The 17,537-nt window shown below is 59.5% G+C and overlaps 1 protein-coding gene across 1 annotated transcript; it reads right to left on the bottom strand.

Moving 5' to 3' along the window:
- Window positions 1-340: 340 nt before the first annotated feature.
- Window positions 341-16,994, bottom strand: CLU (clusterin). Its single transcript, XM_075925958.2, has 9 exons — window positions 16,886-16,994; window positions 11,115-11,240; window positions 8,926-9,074; window positions 7,892-8,062; window positions 7,145-7,589; window positions 3,380-3,496; window positions 2,353-2,579; window positions 1,354-1,517; window positions 341-544 (listed from the first exon to the last, which is right to left on the bottom strand). The coding sequence occupies exons 2-9, from the start codon at window positions 11,197-11,199 to the stop codon at window positions 535-537; spliced, it is 1,368 nt and encodes a 455-aa protein (XP_075782073.2). The 5' UTR covers window positions 11,200-11,240; window positions 16,886-16,994; the 3' UTR covers window positions 341-534.
- Between the last annotated feature and the right edge of the window lie 543 nt (window positions 16,995-17,537).

Below are 17,537 nucleotides of genomic sequence, written 5' to 3'. Positions count from 1 at the left end.
GGTGGGGTGTTACTGTGAACAGCAGCCCTCTGGGCCCCCCCCCCCACCCCCGGGTCTTTACACCGCAAGAGGGCCTGGAGGGGTTCATGCCCCTCTCCCACTGCTGGCCGCTCCCTCTGGCCCTACAGCCTTGTGTTTTTCCGACACACTCGCTCCGCTTGGCTGCGGCCTGCCTGGGGGAGACGCACGAGCACGCAGACCCTCCCTGGAGTACGGACTGTGCCGGTACGGACCGGTGAGCTAACACCCTGCCTCACCTGCTCTAGACATTACAGCCCGGCTGTATCCCCGCCCTCAGGTCGGCCAGGCCAGGCCAATAAACCACAGCGAGCCCGGCAGCGTCTCCGCATTCGCTCTAGTTTTATTTCACCGGCGGGTCCCTCCAACCCGGCAGCAAAGTGCAGGCAGGAACAGTGTCACCTACTAGTGCAGACAGAGCCAGGGCGGGCTGGGCGCAGGCTCAGCCCTGGCACTAGAGGGCTAATGCAGCTCAGAAGGGCAGCGCTGGAAGCTACGGCTCAGCGGACGTGGGCGTCACTCACGGCTGGGAAGGAGAGAGAGAGCGCGCGAGCGCGTTGGGATTAGCACAGGCTGGGGGGGCAGGGAGCCGGGTGTGGGTCAGCCCTCTCCAAGCCCTGGGCCAGGGAAACCGAACCCACTGGGCCAGATCAGCCTATGAACAGGGTTCAACTCCAGGGCCTAGTTAAACCCGGGAATCACTTTCTTGGGGAGGCTGTGGAAGCTCCATTGTTGGGGAACCTGCCTCTTAAACACCTGGCAAGGATCATTTCGAGGGTGCATGATCCTGAGCCGACGGGACTGGCTGAGCCCCAGGGCCCTCGAGTCCAAGCCAGGCACAGAGTCTGCCTCAGTTTCCCCAGTAGCAGAACGGGGAATACTCCCTCCTCTTCGGCAGCCTGTCTTTTCTCCATCGGGCAGAGCTGGGCACAGGGGGGTTGTACAGCGCCTAACAGCACGGTACCGGGCGACAAAGCTAAGCAGCCCAGTACAAATGAGCGTGGGCGGGGAGAGTTGGAGCAGAGCTCTCCCGGGTAGGAGCCAGGTGGCTGCAGCCGGCCTCCAGTCCCCTCGTTCTGGCCTTTCCCTTCCCAAGTTGTTTAGGACCTTGGGTATTGCAAACCTCGGCCCAGCCGCCGCTGAAATGCGGCCACTTCTGGAGTGGAACGTGGCAGGGCTCAGTGCCAGCGCAGGACTGGGAGAAGCAGCCCGAGACCGGGGGAGGAGAGGATGAACTTGATGACCAACACCGCCACCCCCAAAGCGCCATGCTCAAATCAGGAGTCCGTCCTCCTCCTCCCCCGGTCCCAGGGAGCACCAGGGTGGGGCTCTCACCTGGAGCTCTGCTTGTAGCGCTTCAGCGCCTCATCCGCAACCAGCTCCATGAACTTGGGGTCGTCCCAGGGGATCTCCCCCGGCACGGAGAGGGTCAGCGGGTCCTCATCGAAGAGCTGCACGGTCACCTGGGTGTCGGAGGGGCCCCGCAGAGAAGACAGCACCTGGAGAGACAGCAGGAAGGAGCCGGTGAGCGCAGACCCTGGGAGCTGCTGCACCCGACCCCGCATGTCTGACCCGCGGCCTCCCTGGCCAGAGCCAGCCAGGCCCTGCCGGCGCCAATCGAGGGCGGGCGCCGCTCGCCGGGCAGGGCAGCGCCTTGGGCCCAGACAAGGGCTGATTGTGTCCAGCTGGCTCTGAGCCACCTGGCTGCTGGGGGAGGGGATGGGAATTGGGGGGGGGGGGGCAGTACCTGTGGCTGAGCCAAGCCCAGGAGCTCTGTGCCTGGTTGGGGTGAGGGGGACTAGCCCCATACCCAGCTGGGGGGTGGGGGGGTGGGAAAGAGCAGGCCAGTCCCAGTAGCAGTGTCATCCACTGCCCAGTGGGCGCTAGATGGGACAACATAGCACCCTGTTCCTCCACGCCCACTAGTCTTGCTGGCCCGACAGCATGCTCCCCCCCGCACTCCCCCCCTCCCCCCCCCCCCCAGCCATCTCCCCGCCTCAGCGGCCACCACTCCAAACTCCATCACAGACCAAGGGCCCCGTGCCCGGCCGGCTCTCCAGGGACAGGGGAAGTGCCACCATGGTCTGGCAGGGGGCCACTCCTGGCAGCCCAGAGCCCTGTGGGAAGGGGGACCCCACCGTGGTGACCCGTGGGGAGGAGGGGAGGAGGGGGGGTGGGTGGGGAGGAGGGGGGACCCACCGTGGAGACCCGTGGGTGGGTGGGGAGGAGGGGGACCCACCGAGGGAGGAGGGGGGGACCCACCGTGGAGACCCGCAGAGGGAGGAGGGGGGGACCCACCGTGGAGACCCGCAGAGGGAGGAGGGGGGGACCCACCGTGGAGACCCGCAGCGCGCCGTCGCCTGGCTGGGTGAGGTTGGCCAGGCGGGACACCCAGCCGAACTGGCGGTTGAGCTGGTCCAGCAGGCTGGAGGTGTTGAGCATCTCCTCCTGGAAGGCCCGCAGCAGCGTGTCGTACTGGCGGCTGAAGCGCTCCACCTGCCGCAGGGTGTCCTGGAACTGCTCCCGCAGCTGGGCCTGGCCCGGGTCCGCCTGGGAGCAGTCTGCAGAGCGGAGCCAGGGCGTGACGGGCGGGCCAGGACTCCTGGCACCCTGCCACGACCCCCCCCCCCCCCCCCCACACCCACCCCATGGGATCAGGGGAGGAGACTCAGGCCTCAGTTTCCCCGCCAGCAAAACCCACCAACCAGGGACAGGACATGCCCATCTCCGAGTGGCACCAGTCCGGCTCCCTGCCCGCCTAACACAGGACAGGCCGGTAGACGGGGCGGAGGAGAGCGCCGTGGGGCGGAGGAGAGCGCCGTGGGGCGGAGGAGAGCGCCGTGGGACCCAAGGCAGCACAATTTCACGTATGCGCCACGGCCACAGCTGACAGGAATTAGCACATGCGTGGGGCAGCCATCCTGCCCTATATCTGCCGCCAACAGCCCACACTGCGGAGGCCTACTTGGCTGATGGAAACCCCGGGGGGTGGTGGTGTGCAGAAGTCAACCCCCCCCCCCCCCACTACAGTACAGTGGGCTGGGCCAGAGGTGCAGGGCCCCGCGGTGCATAAATTGGGGCAAAGCAGCACAGTGCTGCTGGAGTTACCCCTCCCGCCCCCGCAAGGACCTGGGGCCAGAGCAGAGCAAACCCATAGCTCTTCTGCACCCGATCGGCACGTGTAACGCTGCTCCTGCTGGTGCAGGGCCCCTCCGGGCACTAGTCTGTCTCCAAGGGGAAGAGCCGGGGAAGGCGTGTGCCTGGCAGGGCTGGACTAGCGGGTGCAGGTTCTGCTCCCTGGCGGGGTGTTGATCTACCAGCCGGTCCCCACCCCTGGTCATACGGAGTGTCCTTCGCTCACCTACAGACAGGATTTCCTGGCACTTCTCACACTTGTCCTTCATCTTCAGGCAGCCAGCAGAGTTGTGGCGGATTTCCTGGCACACCATGCGGGGGTCACGGCTGGAATTGCCAGTGTCTGAAGGGTTTTGGGGGGTGGGGAAGGAAAACACACCAGAGGTAAAGCTTTACTTTGCAGCACTGGACACACACACACACACACACACACACACACACCACCTGACACTAGTTCTTGTGCATTTGTGCAGCACCTTGCACTCCAGGCTGTCAGGCAGCCAAGCATGCCTTCCTGCCCCTGCAGAAATGCAGCTGCTTCTGGGGTGGAGTGTGGCAGCGATTTAACACAGGGGCTACGTCTAGACTGGCACAATTTTCCGCAAATGCTTTTAACGGAAAACTTTTCCGTTAAAAGCATTTGCGGAAAAGAGCATCTAGATTGGCACGGACGCTTTTGCGCAAGAGAGCCCCAGTCGCCATTTTCGCCATCGGGGCTTTTTTGCGCAAAACAAATACCACGTTGTCTACACCGGCCCTCTTGCACAAAAGCATTTGCTCAAGAGGGCTTTTGCCCGAACGGGAGCAGCATAGCATTTCCGCAAGAACACACAATCTTACATGATATCGTCAGTGTTCTTGCGCAAATTCAAGTGACCAGTGTAGACGACAGCTGCTTTTGCGGAAAAACTTGCCAGTCTAGACGCAGCCATGCAGAGCTCTGCACAGCAGCTCAGGATGGGGGGGGGGGGGGGGGGAACAAAACACTGCAGCCACTCCAAACCAGGGAACCTTAAGAGGCAGTTAACCAGGCTCTGGAGTCTGTTAATTAACAGCTATCGCTTAAGACACCGGGACAAGAATTTGCGGTTCCAGCCAGTCCTGTTCACCCGATTAAGCCTGGCAAGTGATTTGAGAGCTTGTGAATTACCTGCTTGGGAGCCTAAGTAAACTTCAGATGTCTGTGCTAATGGCAAAAGCACTTAGTCATTCTACACGAGAGCTAGAAGAGGGTACTGGGATGTCTCGCAGGCTGGGATGGGCATGAAGACGCCACCAGGCTCCTGGAGGGGGATTAGCACAGCCCTGGGATTCTGTTCAGAGCATCTGTCCCTGCCACTCCATCCAGGAACTAAGCAAGTCTTGCCGACGCACGTGAGGTAGCCGCGCCTGCCAGCACTGCCCTCTACTGGGCAGAATCAGAGCTGCCCATCTGTGTGTCCTAAACCCTGCACTGCCGTGAGCCCGTTTTAGCCCAAGAGGCCAGGGCCCGTGCTGTTTTCGGGAGTGCGAGGTCGGGGGTTCTACCATTGCTGCGAACTTCCCCGTGGTGCCAGAGACAAGTCAGAGCCGTGGCTGTGTCAGCGTTAGACCGGTTGCGTGGCTAGGGAATGAGGCAGAGACGATCGACTCGCCCAGCCGCTGGCGTGGAAGCCACTGGCCCCCTGCTCACCGCCCTGTGCTCTGAACACAAGAGCGACCCTCCACCATGAAGTCACGGGGCGTCTCAGGCCAGTCCCCCCAGAGGCGCTGTGAACCCGAACAGCCACGCACACGGCTCAGCAGGAAGCTAAGCGCCGGCCTTTGCCACCGCTCACTGGTTCCAGGAGAATTGCTGCCTTGCTGATTAAGGCCAGGGATCGAGCAAGGCAGGGGGTCCGGCTGAACTCGCTCAGCCCACGGGCTGGAGCTGGGTGGAAGCCAGGTGTTCATCTCGTGGGAAATTCCAGGATTTCAACTTTGTTTTTTGTTCCAAGCCAGTGGGGGCGGGGGAGGAGTAATAACTTTGTTCAAAGTTTTCCCCCTTGCAATGGAATTTTTCCAAAAGAAAGATTAGTTTGGGGTCAACGGAGACTTGTTCTGGGCAATACAAACAAATTGCCACGTGACCGGCAGAACATCCCGCTCAAGGCCTCAGGACCGAGCAAAAACCCTTCCTCCGATCTCACTCCCCCCACCGGTTCTGGACACACTTTGCCGAAAGCAGGGAAAGTCCCCACCTCTGCTGTTTCACTGACCCCAAACTTTCTTGGAAGAGGTCCCCTGCCCACCCACCAGCTCCCCCCCTTGGGCTCCGAGGCAGCCAGCTGGGAGGCCTGCCCCTGGAACCAGATTGTTCCGCCCCACGGGAGAGCCTTTCTCCAGGGGGCCGGAGAGGCAAGACTAGGCATGTTAATTGAAGAGTCAAGTAACCTCAGGAATTATGGGTTCTCGACTAGTCGATAGGCCCCGGGGGCAGGGCCAGCAGCCGCTGTATCAGAGGCAGTGGTGTGGGGTGCCAGGCAGGCGCTGGTCTGGGAGGGGAGCCGATTTAAAAACTGGCTCCCTGTTGCTCGGTAGCAGCCCTGTCTAAGGTGGGTCTGAGCTCCCAGACCCACAACTGAGCTGGGCTGCCTCCAACAGAGCCACAGCAGGGGTAGGGCCTGGACCCCACGCGAGCCAGGCTGCTACAAAAACGTACTGGCATGGGTAACGGGAGGGGAGAAATGCAGGTCGGCGGTCGCTTTCACCGATAAGCAAGCGCTTACAGGTTAGCCGACTCCACTACTCCAGCCGGAGGAGAGACCCCACAGATTAAGGATCCACCCTGATCTCCGGCCCGGTCTTCCTGCACATCGCAGGCCCGAGTCGGGAGCCGCGCGCCCAGCTCAGGGGGAGCAAGAGCAGCCAGGGATGGAGGGAAGAGTTCAGAGAGAAGGGCAACAAATGAGGAGGGGTTTGGAACGGCTGCCACGAGTCGAGATTAGGAAAGCTTGGGTCAGGGGAAGAAATAGGTTAGAAAGTCATGAGCAGTGTGGAGGAGCAGAGCATTATTTACACCTAGACAACACAAGGAAGGGTCATAATTACAGCCAGAGTACGTCAGACCAAAGGGCCATCTAGCCCAGTGTCTGTCTTCCAGTGGCCAGTGCCCCAGAGGGAGTGAACAGAACAGGTAACCACCACGCGATCCCTCCCGTCACCCCGGCCTCTGTCAGTCAGAAGCTGGGAATGGGACACCATCTCTGCCCAACAGCCATTGGTGGACCTAACCTCCATGACTTGATCCAGCTCTTGGTTTGAACCCCATTAAAGTCCTGGCCTTCACAACATCCTGTGGCGAGGAGTTCCACAGGTTGACGTTGCACTGCGTGAAGAAAAACATCCTTTGGTTTGTTTTAACCTGCCACCTATTCATTTCATGGAGGTTTTTTTTTTTTTTAATATAAAAAACAAGGACTCTTCAGCTGGGGAAAAAAAAGCAATGGGGGAAGGGGGAGGTGAAGAGGCAGGGAGGACGACAGATCTACACAAAATCATGACTGGTGTGGAACAAGTGAATAAGGAAAAGTTGTGTACTTGTTCCCATAACATAAGAACTAGGAGTCCCCACGTGACATTAATAGAGCAGGTTTAAAACAGAAGGAAGCTTTTCTTCACAGCCAACCTGGGGAACTCCTTGCCAGAGGATGTTGTGAAGACCAGGACTTTAATGGGATTCAAAACAAGAGCTGGATCAAGTCATGGAGGTTAGGTCCACCACTGGCTGTTAGCCAGGACGGGTAGGGATGGGGTCCCTGCCTCTGTTTGTCAGAAGCTGGGAATGGACGACAGGAGAGGGATCACTTGATTCTCTGTTCTGTTCACTCCCACTGGGCTAGATGGGCCTTTGATTGGACGCAGTCTGGCTCTCCTAATAAGACTCCTTGCCAAGTAGATAGGCAGTTACAATGGTTAATTTACCCTTGCTGTTTAAGAGCCCCCCCCCCCCCCCATGGGAAATCTCCCCCACCTGTGAAGGGCCCTCCCAGCAGGGGGTCCTGGCTGCCTTCAAGCCACTGGCTGTCCTGCTCCATGGCTTTCTGAGCTCCCTCGAAGACGCGCTGGGTCATCTCGAAGAGCGGCTCGAAGAGGCGGTGGAAGCCGTGGGGAGGCGAGGGGAAGAAGGGGTGGATGTCCCGGGCGTGCCGGATGTTAACGAAGGGGGTCCGGAAGCGGGGGCGCATGGCCCCGTGGAAGCCGCCGGCGAAGGGCGGGCGGAAGAAGGGGGCCATGCGGCCGTAGGCCCGCGTGCTCTCCTGGAACAGGCCGTCCACGCTGTCCTCCACCAGGCTGTAGCGCTCCTCCAGGTCCGCCAGCCGCCGGCCCTGCCGCGTGTCCTCCTCCAGCAGCGAGTCCATGCGCTCGCCGTCCACCCAGATGGAGAGCGGGGAGGAGCGGTTGAGGAATTCCTCCAGCTACCGGAGCAAGGCAGGGCAGGACGCAGTCAGCCGGGCAGGCCTCCGCTGCACCCAGGGGAGACCCGCACCCCCCTCCGGTCTGAGCGGGGCCCAGGCGGTGTCCACGCTCCATAGCGGGGTGAACCGCCAGGCCCCGGGGGCTCTCCGGCGGCTGGCAAACACGGAAGCTCCCCGGGCCTCCGAGCGGGAGCCACTGGCCCACGGGTGCCTCCGCAGCCGTATCACAGGAGCCCCCCTCTCCCAGGCAAGCCCTGCGGGGGCTCTGCAGCGTCCCAGGCGGCCCGCGACCGCCCGCTCACCTGCCGGCCGACCAGGCCCGCGCCGCTCCTGCAGGTCCGGGAGTAGAACCGCATGCAGGTCTGCTTCAGGCAGGGCTTGCACTCCTCCCACAGGGCCAGCATGGTCTCGTTGCACACCTCCGGCTTCTCCGTCAGCTGCTGCTCCGTCGCCTGGGCCAGCTGCATGGCTTGCTGCAAGGGGCGGTGGGGACACCAGGCCCATTAGGCGCCAGGGGGAGGGGGTCTCTCCCTGAGCGTTCGGGGCAGGGGCAGCTGAGTTCTAGCCCCCCCTCTTGCTAGGAAGATGCTGGGGACTGGCACAGCAGCCCCCACCACCCAGGGAACCGCATTAGAGTATCCCCAAGCCTGCAAAAAGTGACATTTCCAAGGGCCGAGGGAGCCAGGCAGGGGAGCAAGGGACCCTGGGTAGCAACACAAACCCCCTTCAGGGGCCAAGCGGACGCATTTTGCTACAAGTTGGAAATAAGGCCCACGGGGCTAAGAAAAAGTTAAACCTGCCTTTATTTCAGGGGGCTCGTCTCCCTGTGGGGGAAGAGCATCCCCTGTAGAGCACCAAAGCTACATGGGCAGGTTGGGGGAAAAAGGTCAAGGGGACGTTAGAGGAGGAAAAAAAAAAAAAAATTAGCCTGCCCCTTTAAGGGTGGCCATTTTGAATTCTGTTCTCCACCGCACACCAGTGTCCCCGGAAAAGTTTAAGAAACACTGGCCTAGGGAAGCCAGCGTTTGACATTCCCTGGAGTGGAGCGGCCATGCTGCCGTGTGCCACACACGTGTCAGCTAGGGTTGCCAGGTGTCCGGTTTTGGGGCGCACACACACACACACACACACACACCCACCCCTCCCCTCCCCTCCTGGCCGGTTCCTCCCCCCATGAAGCGTGTCGGTATTTTTTTTATGACTACCTGGTAATCCTAGTGTCAACCCCCCACGTGGGCAGAATCGTGGGAAGTTTTGGGGGACAGGCTTTGTAGGACTTTCTCCCAGGGGTTCCCCTGCTCTGTGCTCCCACTATCCCACCCTGCCGCTCACTCGCCTCTTTCTTCTTCTTGGTCTCCTCCAGCGTGGTCAGGATTTCCTGATGGTCTTTGCTGGTCTTGTCCATGAGGCTTTTCATCTGCTTCACCCCGTTGATGGCGTTCTCGATCTCGGCGGCGACGTACTTGCTCCCGGTTGCGGACAGGTCTGGAAAAGGGGAGGGGGGGTGGGGAAAAAAAAACAGGGAAGTGAATTGCCTCAGGAGAGCGATTCTAAGGTCTACACTTGCACCCTGTTCCGAGAGAGGGATGCAAATGAAGACATTCGAAATGGCAAATGAAGCCGGGATTTAAATATCCCACGCTTCATTTGCATAATCATGGTATGGCGCTATTTTGAAATAGTGGATGCTGTTAAGACGCAGTTATTTTGCGAGAAAACCCTTCTCACGAGATAACTGGTAAACCTCACTGTATGAGGAATAAGGGTTATTTCGAGAGAAGGGTTGGCTCTTGAAATAACAGACACGCTATGGCGCTATTTCGAAATAACCACATCTTAACAGCAATTATGCAAATGAAGGACAGGATATTTAAATCCCAGCTTCATTTGCCATTCCAAATGTCTTCATTTGCATCCCTCTCGGAAGAAGGTGCAAGTGTCCACATACCCTAAGATCGCCATCCAGACGCCATCTTCCCCACCCAAGTCTTGTCCCTGTTTTTGAAGCAAAGAGGCTTTGCAGAGGCTCTCAGCTGATGTTCCACACAAGTTTCTTCTGTGAGGCCTGAACTTTGCTTCGATTTGGGCTGGGGCCGTGCCGGAAAGAGGGAGCCAACCACCACTGCTGAATTGTAGTGCCAAAGATCTACAGCCGAGACCCATCCCACCCAGCCCCAAACTGTAACAGCCGGCTCTCAGGTCTGGTACTCGGCGCGCCACCGGGCACAGGACCCTCCCTAGCCAACCCGGAAGGGCAGATACCTGTGCGGGCCACCTAGCGGTGGGAGACATGGCCACACCTGGCTTGGACCAAAGTGTTCCTGAAGCCAGGGAGTTTTCTGTAGGACTGGCCCTGCGGGAGGAGATTCTGGCCATGCTAGGCAACTAGAGAACCAACTTCTTCCCATCTGAGCGGGAAGCCAGCTGGCAGGGGAGTGGGGAGGCCTGAAAAAAAATCAGTGGGAAGTTGGCTTTGATGGGACTGGCCTGAGGGGCCGGCTTTGAGGGTCTGGATCGGATTCCTAGCTCCCCTGTGCCACACAGGCCAGAGAACAGCCCCTCCTAGAGCAGCGCTTTACCCAAAACATCCAGTCTGGATTTTCAAGTGGCCTCTGACAGACTCCACCACTGCCCGGCCCTGACCTGGTTTGGTTCCTGGAGGCTCGCCAGCCTCACCCTGGGCACAAAAGAGCCAGGAAGCTAAGAGAAACTCAGCGGCTGTGTCTAGACTGGCCAGTTTTTCCTGGAAAAATCAGCCGCTTTTCTGGAAAAAACTTGCCAGCTGTCTACACTGTCCGCTTGAATTTCTGCAAAAGCACTGACGATCTCCTGTAAAATCATCAGCGCTTTTCCGGAAATACTATGCTGCTCCCATTTGGGCAAAAGTCCCTTTTGCGCACAGCTTTGCACAAGAGGGCCAGTGTAGACAGCTCAGATTTATTTTGCGCAAAAAGGCCCCGATCGCAAAAATGGCGACTGGGGCTTTTTTGTGCAAAAGCGCGTCTAGATTGGCCACGGACGCTTTTCTGCAAAAAAAGTGCTTGTGCGGAAAAGCGTCCTGCCAATCTAGACGCTCTGTTCCGAAAATGCTTTTAAGGGAAAACTTTTCCGTTAAAAGCATTTCCAGAAAAATCATGCCAATCTAAACCCAAACCTAGCCCCCTCCCCAACCCCAGTGCTTGCTGGGGGTACCTCCCTCCCTCCCCCCCCCCCCACACACACACTGCCCCCCCGCAAGTCAGGGGAGCTGTAAATGCAGATGTGAGCCATAGAGCTAGGCTCCTAGAGGCAACCCCTAGCAGCAAAGCCAGTGTAAGCTGTGGGCAGTGGCTGGCAAAGGACCCCTGCCCCATGCCCCAGCTGACAAGTCACGGCTGGCACTAGATTGCATAAGTGGAGCCAGGGCTGCAGAGGGTATCAGCTAGAGAGATCCCCTCTCAGCCTGCCCGGCCCTACGGCTGGGCTTCCCAGTGCGGCGTATCCCACGCACGCCACCTAGCCGATCCCCTCCCCCACCCCACTTACGTCGCAGCTCGTTGGGAGGAATCAGAGCCTGGCCTTCCCCCCAGTCCAGGAGGCACCCCAGCAGCAAGAACAGCAGCCACCTCATCGTCCTGGCCTCCCTCGCGAGCTCCAAGGTCGTGTGCAGTCCTGGAGGACAGGGAGGAGAAATCAGACAGGTCCCCTCTCTGCAGCAGGGCCATGGCCCCGGGTGGGTAGCTCAGCCAGCTGCCCAGCCGGCTGTAATCTCCTAGGTGATTACAGTCCCCCGGAACAAGCGGTCAAGAGATGAGAGCGCGACTGAACCAACCTCAGAGGCCGAGCGGAGCCGAGCCAAGGTCGGTGTTGCAATCGTGCTTGTTAAACCAACAGGGGATGGAGCCAGAAATCAATAAACCTGAGATTAGGTCTAATTTGTGCACAACCCAGCGAGGGGCAGCTTAGAAGAAAAATATTTGGTGGGGACAGAACAGAACAAGAAGCCTTTAAAACAAAAAACTTTACAGCAAGTCCCCCCACTCGCCACATCCCAGCTGGCACCTCCACCCACTTAGGACCACTGGTCCCTCTAGGCTGACCACCGGGACAGCCACCCAGGAGAGATTCAAACAGCGCCCAGCCAGTTAGCAGGCACCCACAGCTTGTGTTTCTACTGGTGGTGCACACTGGCTCATGCCTTGGTGCACAGAACAAAATTTATTCCACATGTGGTTTGGAAAGGGGGGGGAGAAGAGAGAGAGAAGGGGACATGGCCTGGGACTCTGGGTTGTCTTCATACTGAGAGATGCCTGGACCAGGCCAGAGTGCACAGCCCAGGTGAGATGGTTATTTCTGCCAGCGCCAGTTGCATCCCCAACACGGCCCGCCATGGGTGTTTCTGCCAAACAGGGACCTCTCCATTCTAAACACAGAGAGACATCACTCAAACAAGAGCCTGACTCCATGTGTGGAGCCATTCACTGCATCTAAATGCATAGAGGCAGCTCCAGCCCCAATGCCCCCTGCACTACGTGAGAGAATAGAACAGCCACAGGTCCATCTAGCCCAGTGTCCTGTCTGCCCACAGGGAATCCTCACACGATCACCCATTTCCAGACAAAGAGAGGCTAGGGCCACCATTCCTACCCATCCTGGCTAACAGCCATTGATGGACCTAACTGCCATGAATCTATCTAGCTTTTTTTTGAACCCTGTTAAAGTTCTAGCCTTCACCACATCCTCTGGCGAGGAGTTCCACAGGTTAACTGCGCTGAGTGGAGAAAATCATTTGTTTTACACCTGCTGCCTATTCATTTAAATAACTTTTCCTTATTCACTTTTTCTACACCAGTGATGATTTTATTGCCCTCAATCCTATTCCCCCTTCGTCTCTTCTCTTTCATCTCTCCTCATATGGGACCCATTGCAAGCCCCTCATTTTTGTTGCCCTTTTCTAATGCCAAGAGATCTTTTTGAGATGAGGCAGCCACATCTGCACACCATATTCAAGGTGTGGGCATCCCATGGTTTTATAGGGAGGCAGTAAGATATTCCCTGTTTTATTCTCTATCCCTTTTTAAATAATCCCCAACATGGTTTGCTGCACACTGAGTGGATGTTTCCAGAGAAACATCCACAATGACTCCAAGATCTCTTGAGTACCTAAATTAGTCCATCATATTGTATGCATGTGAGAAAACACAATGCATTAACATATGGGGCTCCACACAGTCTGGGATTTAAGAGAGCTGAACTGTCACCTGTCTGCTCAGAGACCTGAAGCCAAGAAGAACTAAGTTCTAACTTCTGCTGACACAGACTCCCTTTGTGGCCAAGGTCACATCACTTAACCCCACGCTACAGTGGAAGGCAGAGATGTTTCCCAAACACCTGCATAAGGCAACACCAGAAAAGCAAAGCCTCTCTCAAGTGCTATGTTCTACGGCAGCTCATTTACCCCTCTAGCACTCTAGCTATGCCCAGCAATGATCTTGGGTAAGGGCATGTATCGAATGCTTGTGTAACCCACTGACGCATTGTCTGCCTCCAGGCCTGGTCCCCGGAAAGGGTAAGAGCCTATTACTGCTACCAGCCAATGGAGTTCCTCATTTAGCTCAAGGTGCATGTTATTTTTGGCACGGATGGTCCCAGGTTCTAGCCTTCTCGTGACTCTTCAGGGTGTTACAGTTGCTCCAACAGATCTAGATTCCGAGCCCTTGGTCTGGGATGTTTGGCTCTAGCGCTGTCCCAGGGACAGCCTTCCCGGGATGGGGAGGGGTATCAGAACTGGGGACACCCAGTAATGCTCCTGCATGTGGTGGGGCAGGGTCGTTAACCCCAGGTAGAGTAGGGGGCTGTACCCCACCAATCCAGAATTGGAGTGAACCTACAGATCGCAGAGCCAGAGACCTGCACCCCCCCAAAAAAGAAAAACTGGGGAGGGACCGCTCCAGCCACGAGCCAGCAGCTCAGAAGTCAGATGGCTTGGCAGCGCTTCGCCCCTAGAACCCGAACAAAAGCCTCACAGAGGACAAAGTGAGCCAGGACCCGTCTTAGGAATCAGCCCCTTATCCGGGGCACTGCAACCCCGGCGACCCCGATACCCGTGGATTTCTGGGCAGAAGGAGTCACTGCAGCCCTGGGCACTGGCCGAGAGCAGCTGCCAAGGCTGGACGGCCGGGAACGTTCCTGCGTGCAGCAATGCGCGATCTTACGTAAGAGCCCCCCCGGCCAATGTGGGAAAGGGGGGGCTCTTTCCCGGCAGGAGGGTGAATCACAGCCCCGTTGGTGGGGGAGCCTGGGGCCTGGCTGCCTCTGCTTTCTTGCCCACACTTAAGAACGCCAGGAAAATCTTGTCCGAAGCTGGGAGAAAAAACAAACCGGGCGAGGCCAGCGCCGCTCGCGGCAGGGCTCGGAGTCAGGGCGCTGCGCGGCCTCTGCAGCTGTGACCCCCCCAGCTGGCTCCCCCCCCCCCCCCCAACGCCTGGCGCAAAGCTGCCCACCTGCCAGGGAAGAGACCCCGGAAGAGTTTGTTCCAGAGCTCAGCTGGCATTTTAGAACCAGAGGGTGGATACAACAGGGGCAAGCGGATCAGGCACGCAGGGGGAGCAGAGACCATGAGCAGGAACAAAACAAATCAAAAACCACATTAACGATCAGCAGGCCTCAAAGGCCAGCTGGTAGCATGATCCCCAGGGGAAACTGAGGCACAGGCCATGCAGCACGTAGCAAGCAGTCAGAGCACAGGTCTCCTGCACCGTAGCGCGGGACCATAGCCACTGAACAGCACTGCCTTGCAGGTCACCTTGCTGCAGTCACATCGCCTCTTCCGGCACTCGGCAGCAGCCTGGGGAGGCTCTGGCTTGCCCCTCTGGGGTTGTTACAGGCGGGGGGGGGGGGGGGGGGATTTCCGCAGCTGGCGACAGCAGGAATCAGCACGGGGCCTTTGGCCAGCGAAGTTCTGCACAGCAGCCCCATTGCCGGGAAGGGACGTGGGGGCAGACTGGGTTTAGCGCCAGCCCCGTGGTGGGGATGGATCCAGGCCAAGCAAGTGACGCTAAAGCGCTCACAAGATGCTCAGTGACCTTGCCAGTGAGACAGACCCCCCCAGGCTGCAGGGAGCGGGGTGGGCGGAAGCCGGCTCCCAGGAGGCTGCTGGCTCCAGAGGGGGAGGCGGAGGGAAGCGTCGGAGTCTAAACACAGAGCACGGCCAGTGCCAAGGGCTCCCAGGTTATTCGGAGCTGGAGGGGCGTGTGTAGCAAGGGCAGGGATGCAGCTACCCCGTTCCCCCGTCTGCACGCCTCACAGGGCTGCCGATTCCCCCAACCCGGCAGGGCTGAGGGTGGTTTTCACGGGACCTTCTCCAAGCCCGGTTCGGGGCTGGGATGAGATCGGAGACTCGTCTCACCGGGCAGCCCCCCCGCCGTGACCCACAGAACTATCTTCAAGGGTGGGAACAGACCCTGCACGGCCCCTCTCCCTTGTGTGAGCTGCCCCCTACCTCCCCCAGGGCAGTGGCCTCGCTGTGTGGGGCTTAGACAGCCTTGTGCTTACACCCTGAACTTCCCCCGCCCGGAAACCGGCAGACACTGCTACGACCGTACCTCTGTTTTGTTCTCGCCTCCCCCGCAAACACCCCTGCCCCTCCCCCCAGCATTGCTGCCAGTCTCCCAATACCATGAGTCTAAGCCCCAAGCCAGCAGCTTCCAACACAAGCCAGAGGTGAAAGCCAAACTGGGGAGGAGCAGGAGCTGGTACTGGGAGAGAGGGGAGGCACTGGTGTCGTCCCCCCCACCACACTGTCTCTGTAGGGGAAGGGATTATGGGGGACCAGGACCAAGCTGGGAAGTCAGCTGTTTCCCAGCTGCCGCCCAGCCCCAGATGCTGCGCCTCGGCTTTGTAAACGTAGCAAGGGTCTGCTGGCTCTTACGACATTTACAAGGCAGAGCCGCAGCGGCACTAGCTCCCGGGGCCGGTTCCCGCTGCAGCTCCCCCGCTTATCAACTACTCCATGGAACTCGGACTAGTCAATTAAGCTAAAATTAACATCCTACCCGGCACTGGGGACTTCTGAAAGCGCATTCCCAGACTTGCCAAGCCACGCCGGAGAACCGATCCCATGCAGCTCTCCATTAACCGCACCCCTTTCACCACGAGGCCTTCGCGCCCAGACCTCCTTCCCTAGGCTGCCCCGGAGACTAATTAGTCTGTAAACTTTAAAACCCCCAGTAGTCCCGGGGCACCTTAGAGGTTAACAAAAACTAGAGTATCACGAACTGGTGGGCAAAACCCACTTCCTCAGTTGCATTGGAGCGGAAGTAACCGAAACCAAGAACTGGTGGGCAAAACCCACTTCCTCAGTTGCATTGGAGCGGAAGTAACCGAAACCAAGAACTGGTGGGCAAAACCCACTTCCTCAGTTGCGTTGGAGCGGAAGTAACCGAAACCAAGAGATGTACAACAGCAGAAGAAAAGCACCTGGCCATTGCAGGACAGGTGCTCCTGGAACATTCCCAGCTCACTTCGCCAGCCTCATTAGCACCCGTCCGACAGCTGATTTGACAGCTACTTTTTTCCTGCTGTCGTACATGGGTTGGGTTTGGTTACTTCCACCCCAACCCAACCGAGGAAGGGGGTTTTGCCCACTGACCGCGCATGTTCATCTCTAGGGGGCCACAGGACTGCTCGTGGTCCTGTGTTAGCATCACAAGGGTGCAGTACCATCCGCCACGCTGCCGGTGGTAAGCCAGGCATGCCCACGACAGGGCAAATCAACCCCGCAGGGTATCTCCGCGAGCAGCCCCTTGCCACCAGGCCAAGATGGAGGAATTCCCACCTCACCCCCCGGGGAGCTTGGAAGCAGGAGGGGGCAGAACAATGCTCCTTCCCTTACAGCAGGCCGTGGGGCAGGTTGCACCTGGGCACAAACGCAGGAGCGACAAGCCCCATGGCCCTTTGCTAAGGCTGCAGTGGTCGCCCAGCAGCCACGCCCAGCTAACGGGGGCGGGGGGGTCACACAACCCTGCAGGGAGAGGGTGGAAATGGAGAAGCGGCTTGCAAGGAAGGGGGGGGCCATTACCTCTCCCCCACCCCGCTAGCCCAAGCCTTAGGGACCCCCACTCCTGTCAGAGAAAGCCCAAGGGGGGGCAGGTCCTTGTCCCGGGTGCGCAAGGGCCCCCAGCAAACCGGCCCCCCCAGGCTCCCTCTGACCCTGGATTCACCCTGGAGGGGGCTGGGTCCTTCCCACGCTGCACCCCCCGGCTCTCCCGCATCCGCAGCTGCCCAGCGGTGGCCACGAGACCCGCCGCGCTGCTCACCTCGGCAGCTCCGCGTCCTGCGCTGCGCGCTGGCTCTGCAGCCCGGGGCGCCGCCTCTTATAGCGCGCCCCCGCCCCCGCGCCCGCGCCGCTCTGCCTCCCGCCCGCAGGAGCGCCTGGCCAGGGGCTGCGCCTCGCCGCGGCGGCCGCCGGGAGGCGCCCTTGCACCGCGCACGGGGCGGCCAGGCCTGGAGGGGGAGCGAGACTACGGGGATGGGCGCGGTCCCCGCCTCCACACACACACGCTGCGCTCCCGGCTGGGTCCCGGGGCTGCTCCAGCGACTGGTTGCCCCTGCGGCCCGGGCCAGAGGCTGGGTGCAGACGGGGGTTCGGGGTAAGGGATTGGGGCGCAGGAGGTGGTGTGGGGTCTGGGACAGAGGGGGCTCAGGGTAGGGGGTTGGGCTGCAGGAGGGGTGTGGAGTCTGGCCAGGCTGGTGCAGAAGGGGGCTCAGGGTAGGGGATTGGGGCACAGGAGGGGGGTGTGGGGTCTGGGACAGAGGCTGGGTGCAGAAGGGGGCTCAGGGTAGGGGATTGGGGCACAGGAGGGGGGTGTGGGGTCTGGGACAGAGGCTGGGTGCAGAAGGGGGCTCAGGGTAGGGGATTGGGGCACAGGAGGGGGGTGTGGGGTCTGGGAGTGTGGGGTCTGGGACAGA

Source organism: Pelodiscus sinensis, chromosome 3 (genome assembly GCF_052426305.1).
Source record: "Pelodiscus sinensis isolate ZL-2025 chromosome 3, ASM5242630v1, whole genome shotgun sequence".
NCBI classification, from domain to species: Eukaryota; Metazoa; Chordata; order Testudines; family Trionychidae; genus Pelodiscus; species Pelodiscus sinensis.
Note: the sequence above shows the minus strand (reverse complement) of the source record. Positions and strands in the feature narration are given on the sequence as shown.

Coding starts and splice junctions, on each gene's coding strand:
- CLU (XM_075925958.2), bottom strand. CDS start 11,199: ATGAGGTGGCTGCTGTTCTTGCTGCTGGGGTGCCTCCTGGACTGGGGG. Junction 9,075..11,114: donor TCCTCCCAACGAGCTGCGAC/GTAAGTGGGGTG, acceptor CCCCTTTTCCAG/ACCTGTCCGCAACCGGGAGC. Junction 1,518..2,352: donor GCGCGCTGCGGGTCTCCACG/GTGGGTCCCCCC, acceptor CTGTCTCTCCAG/GTGCTGTCTTCTCTGCGGGG.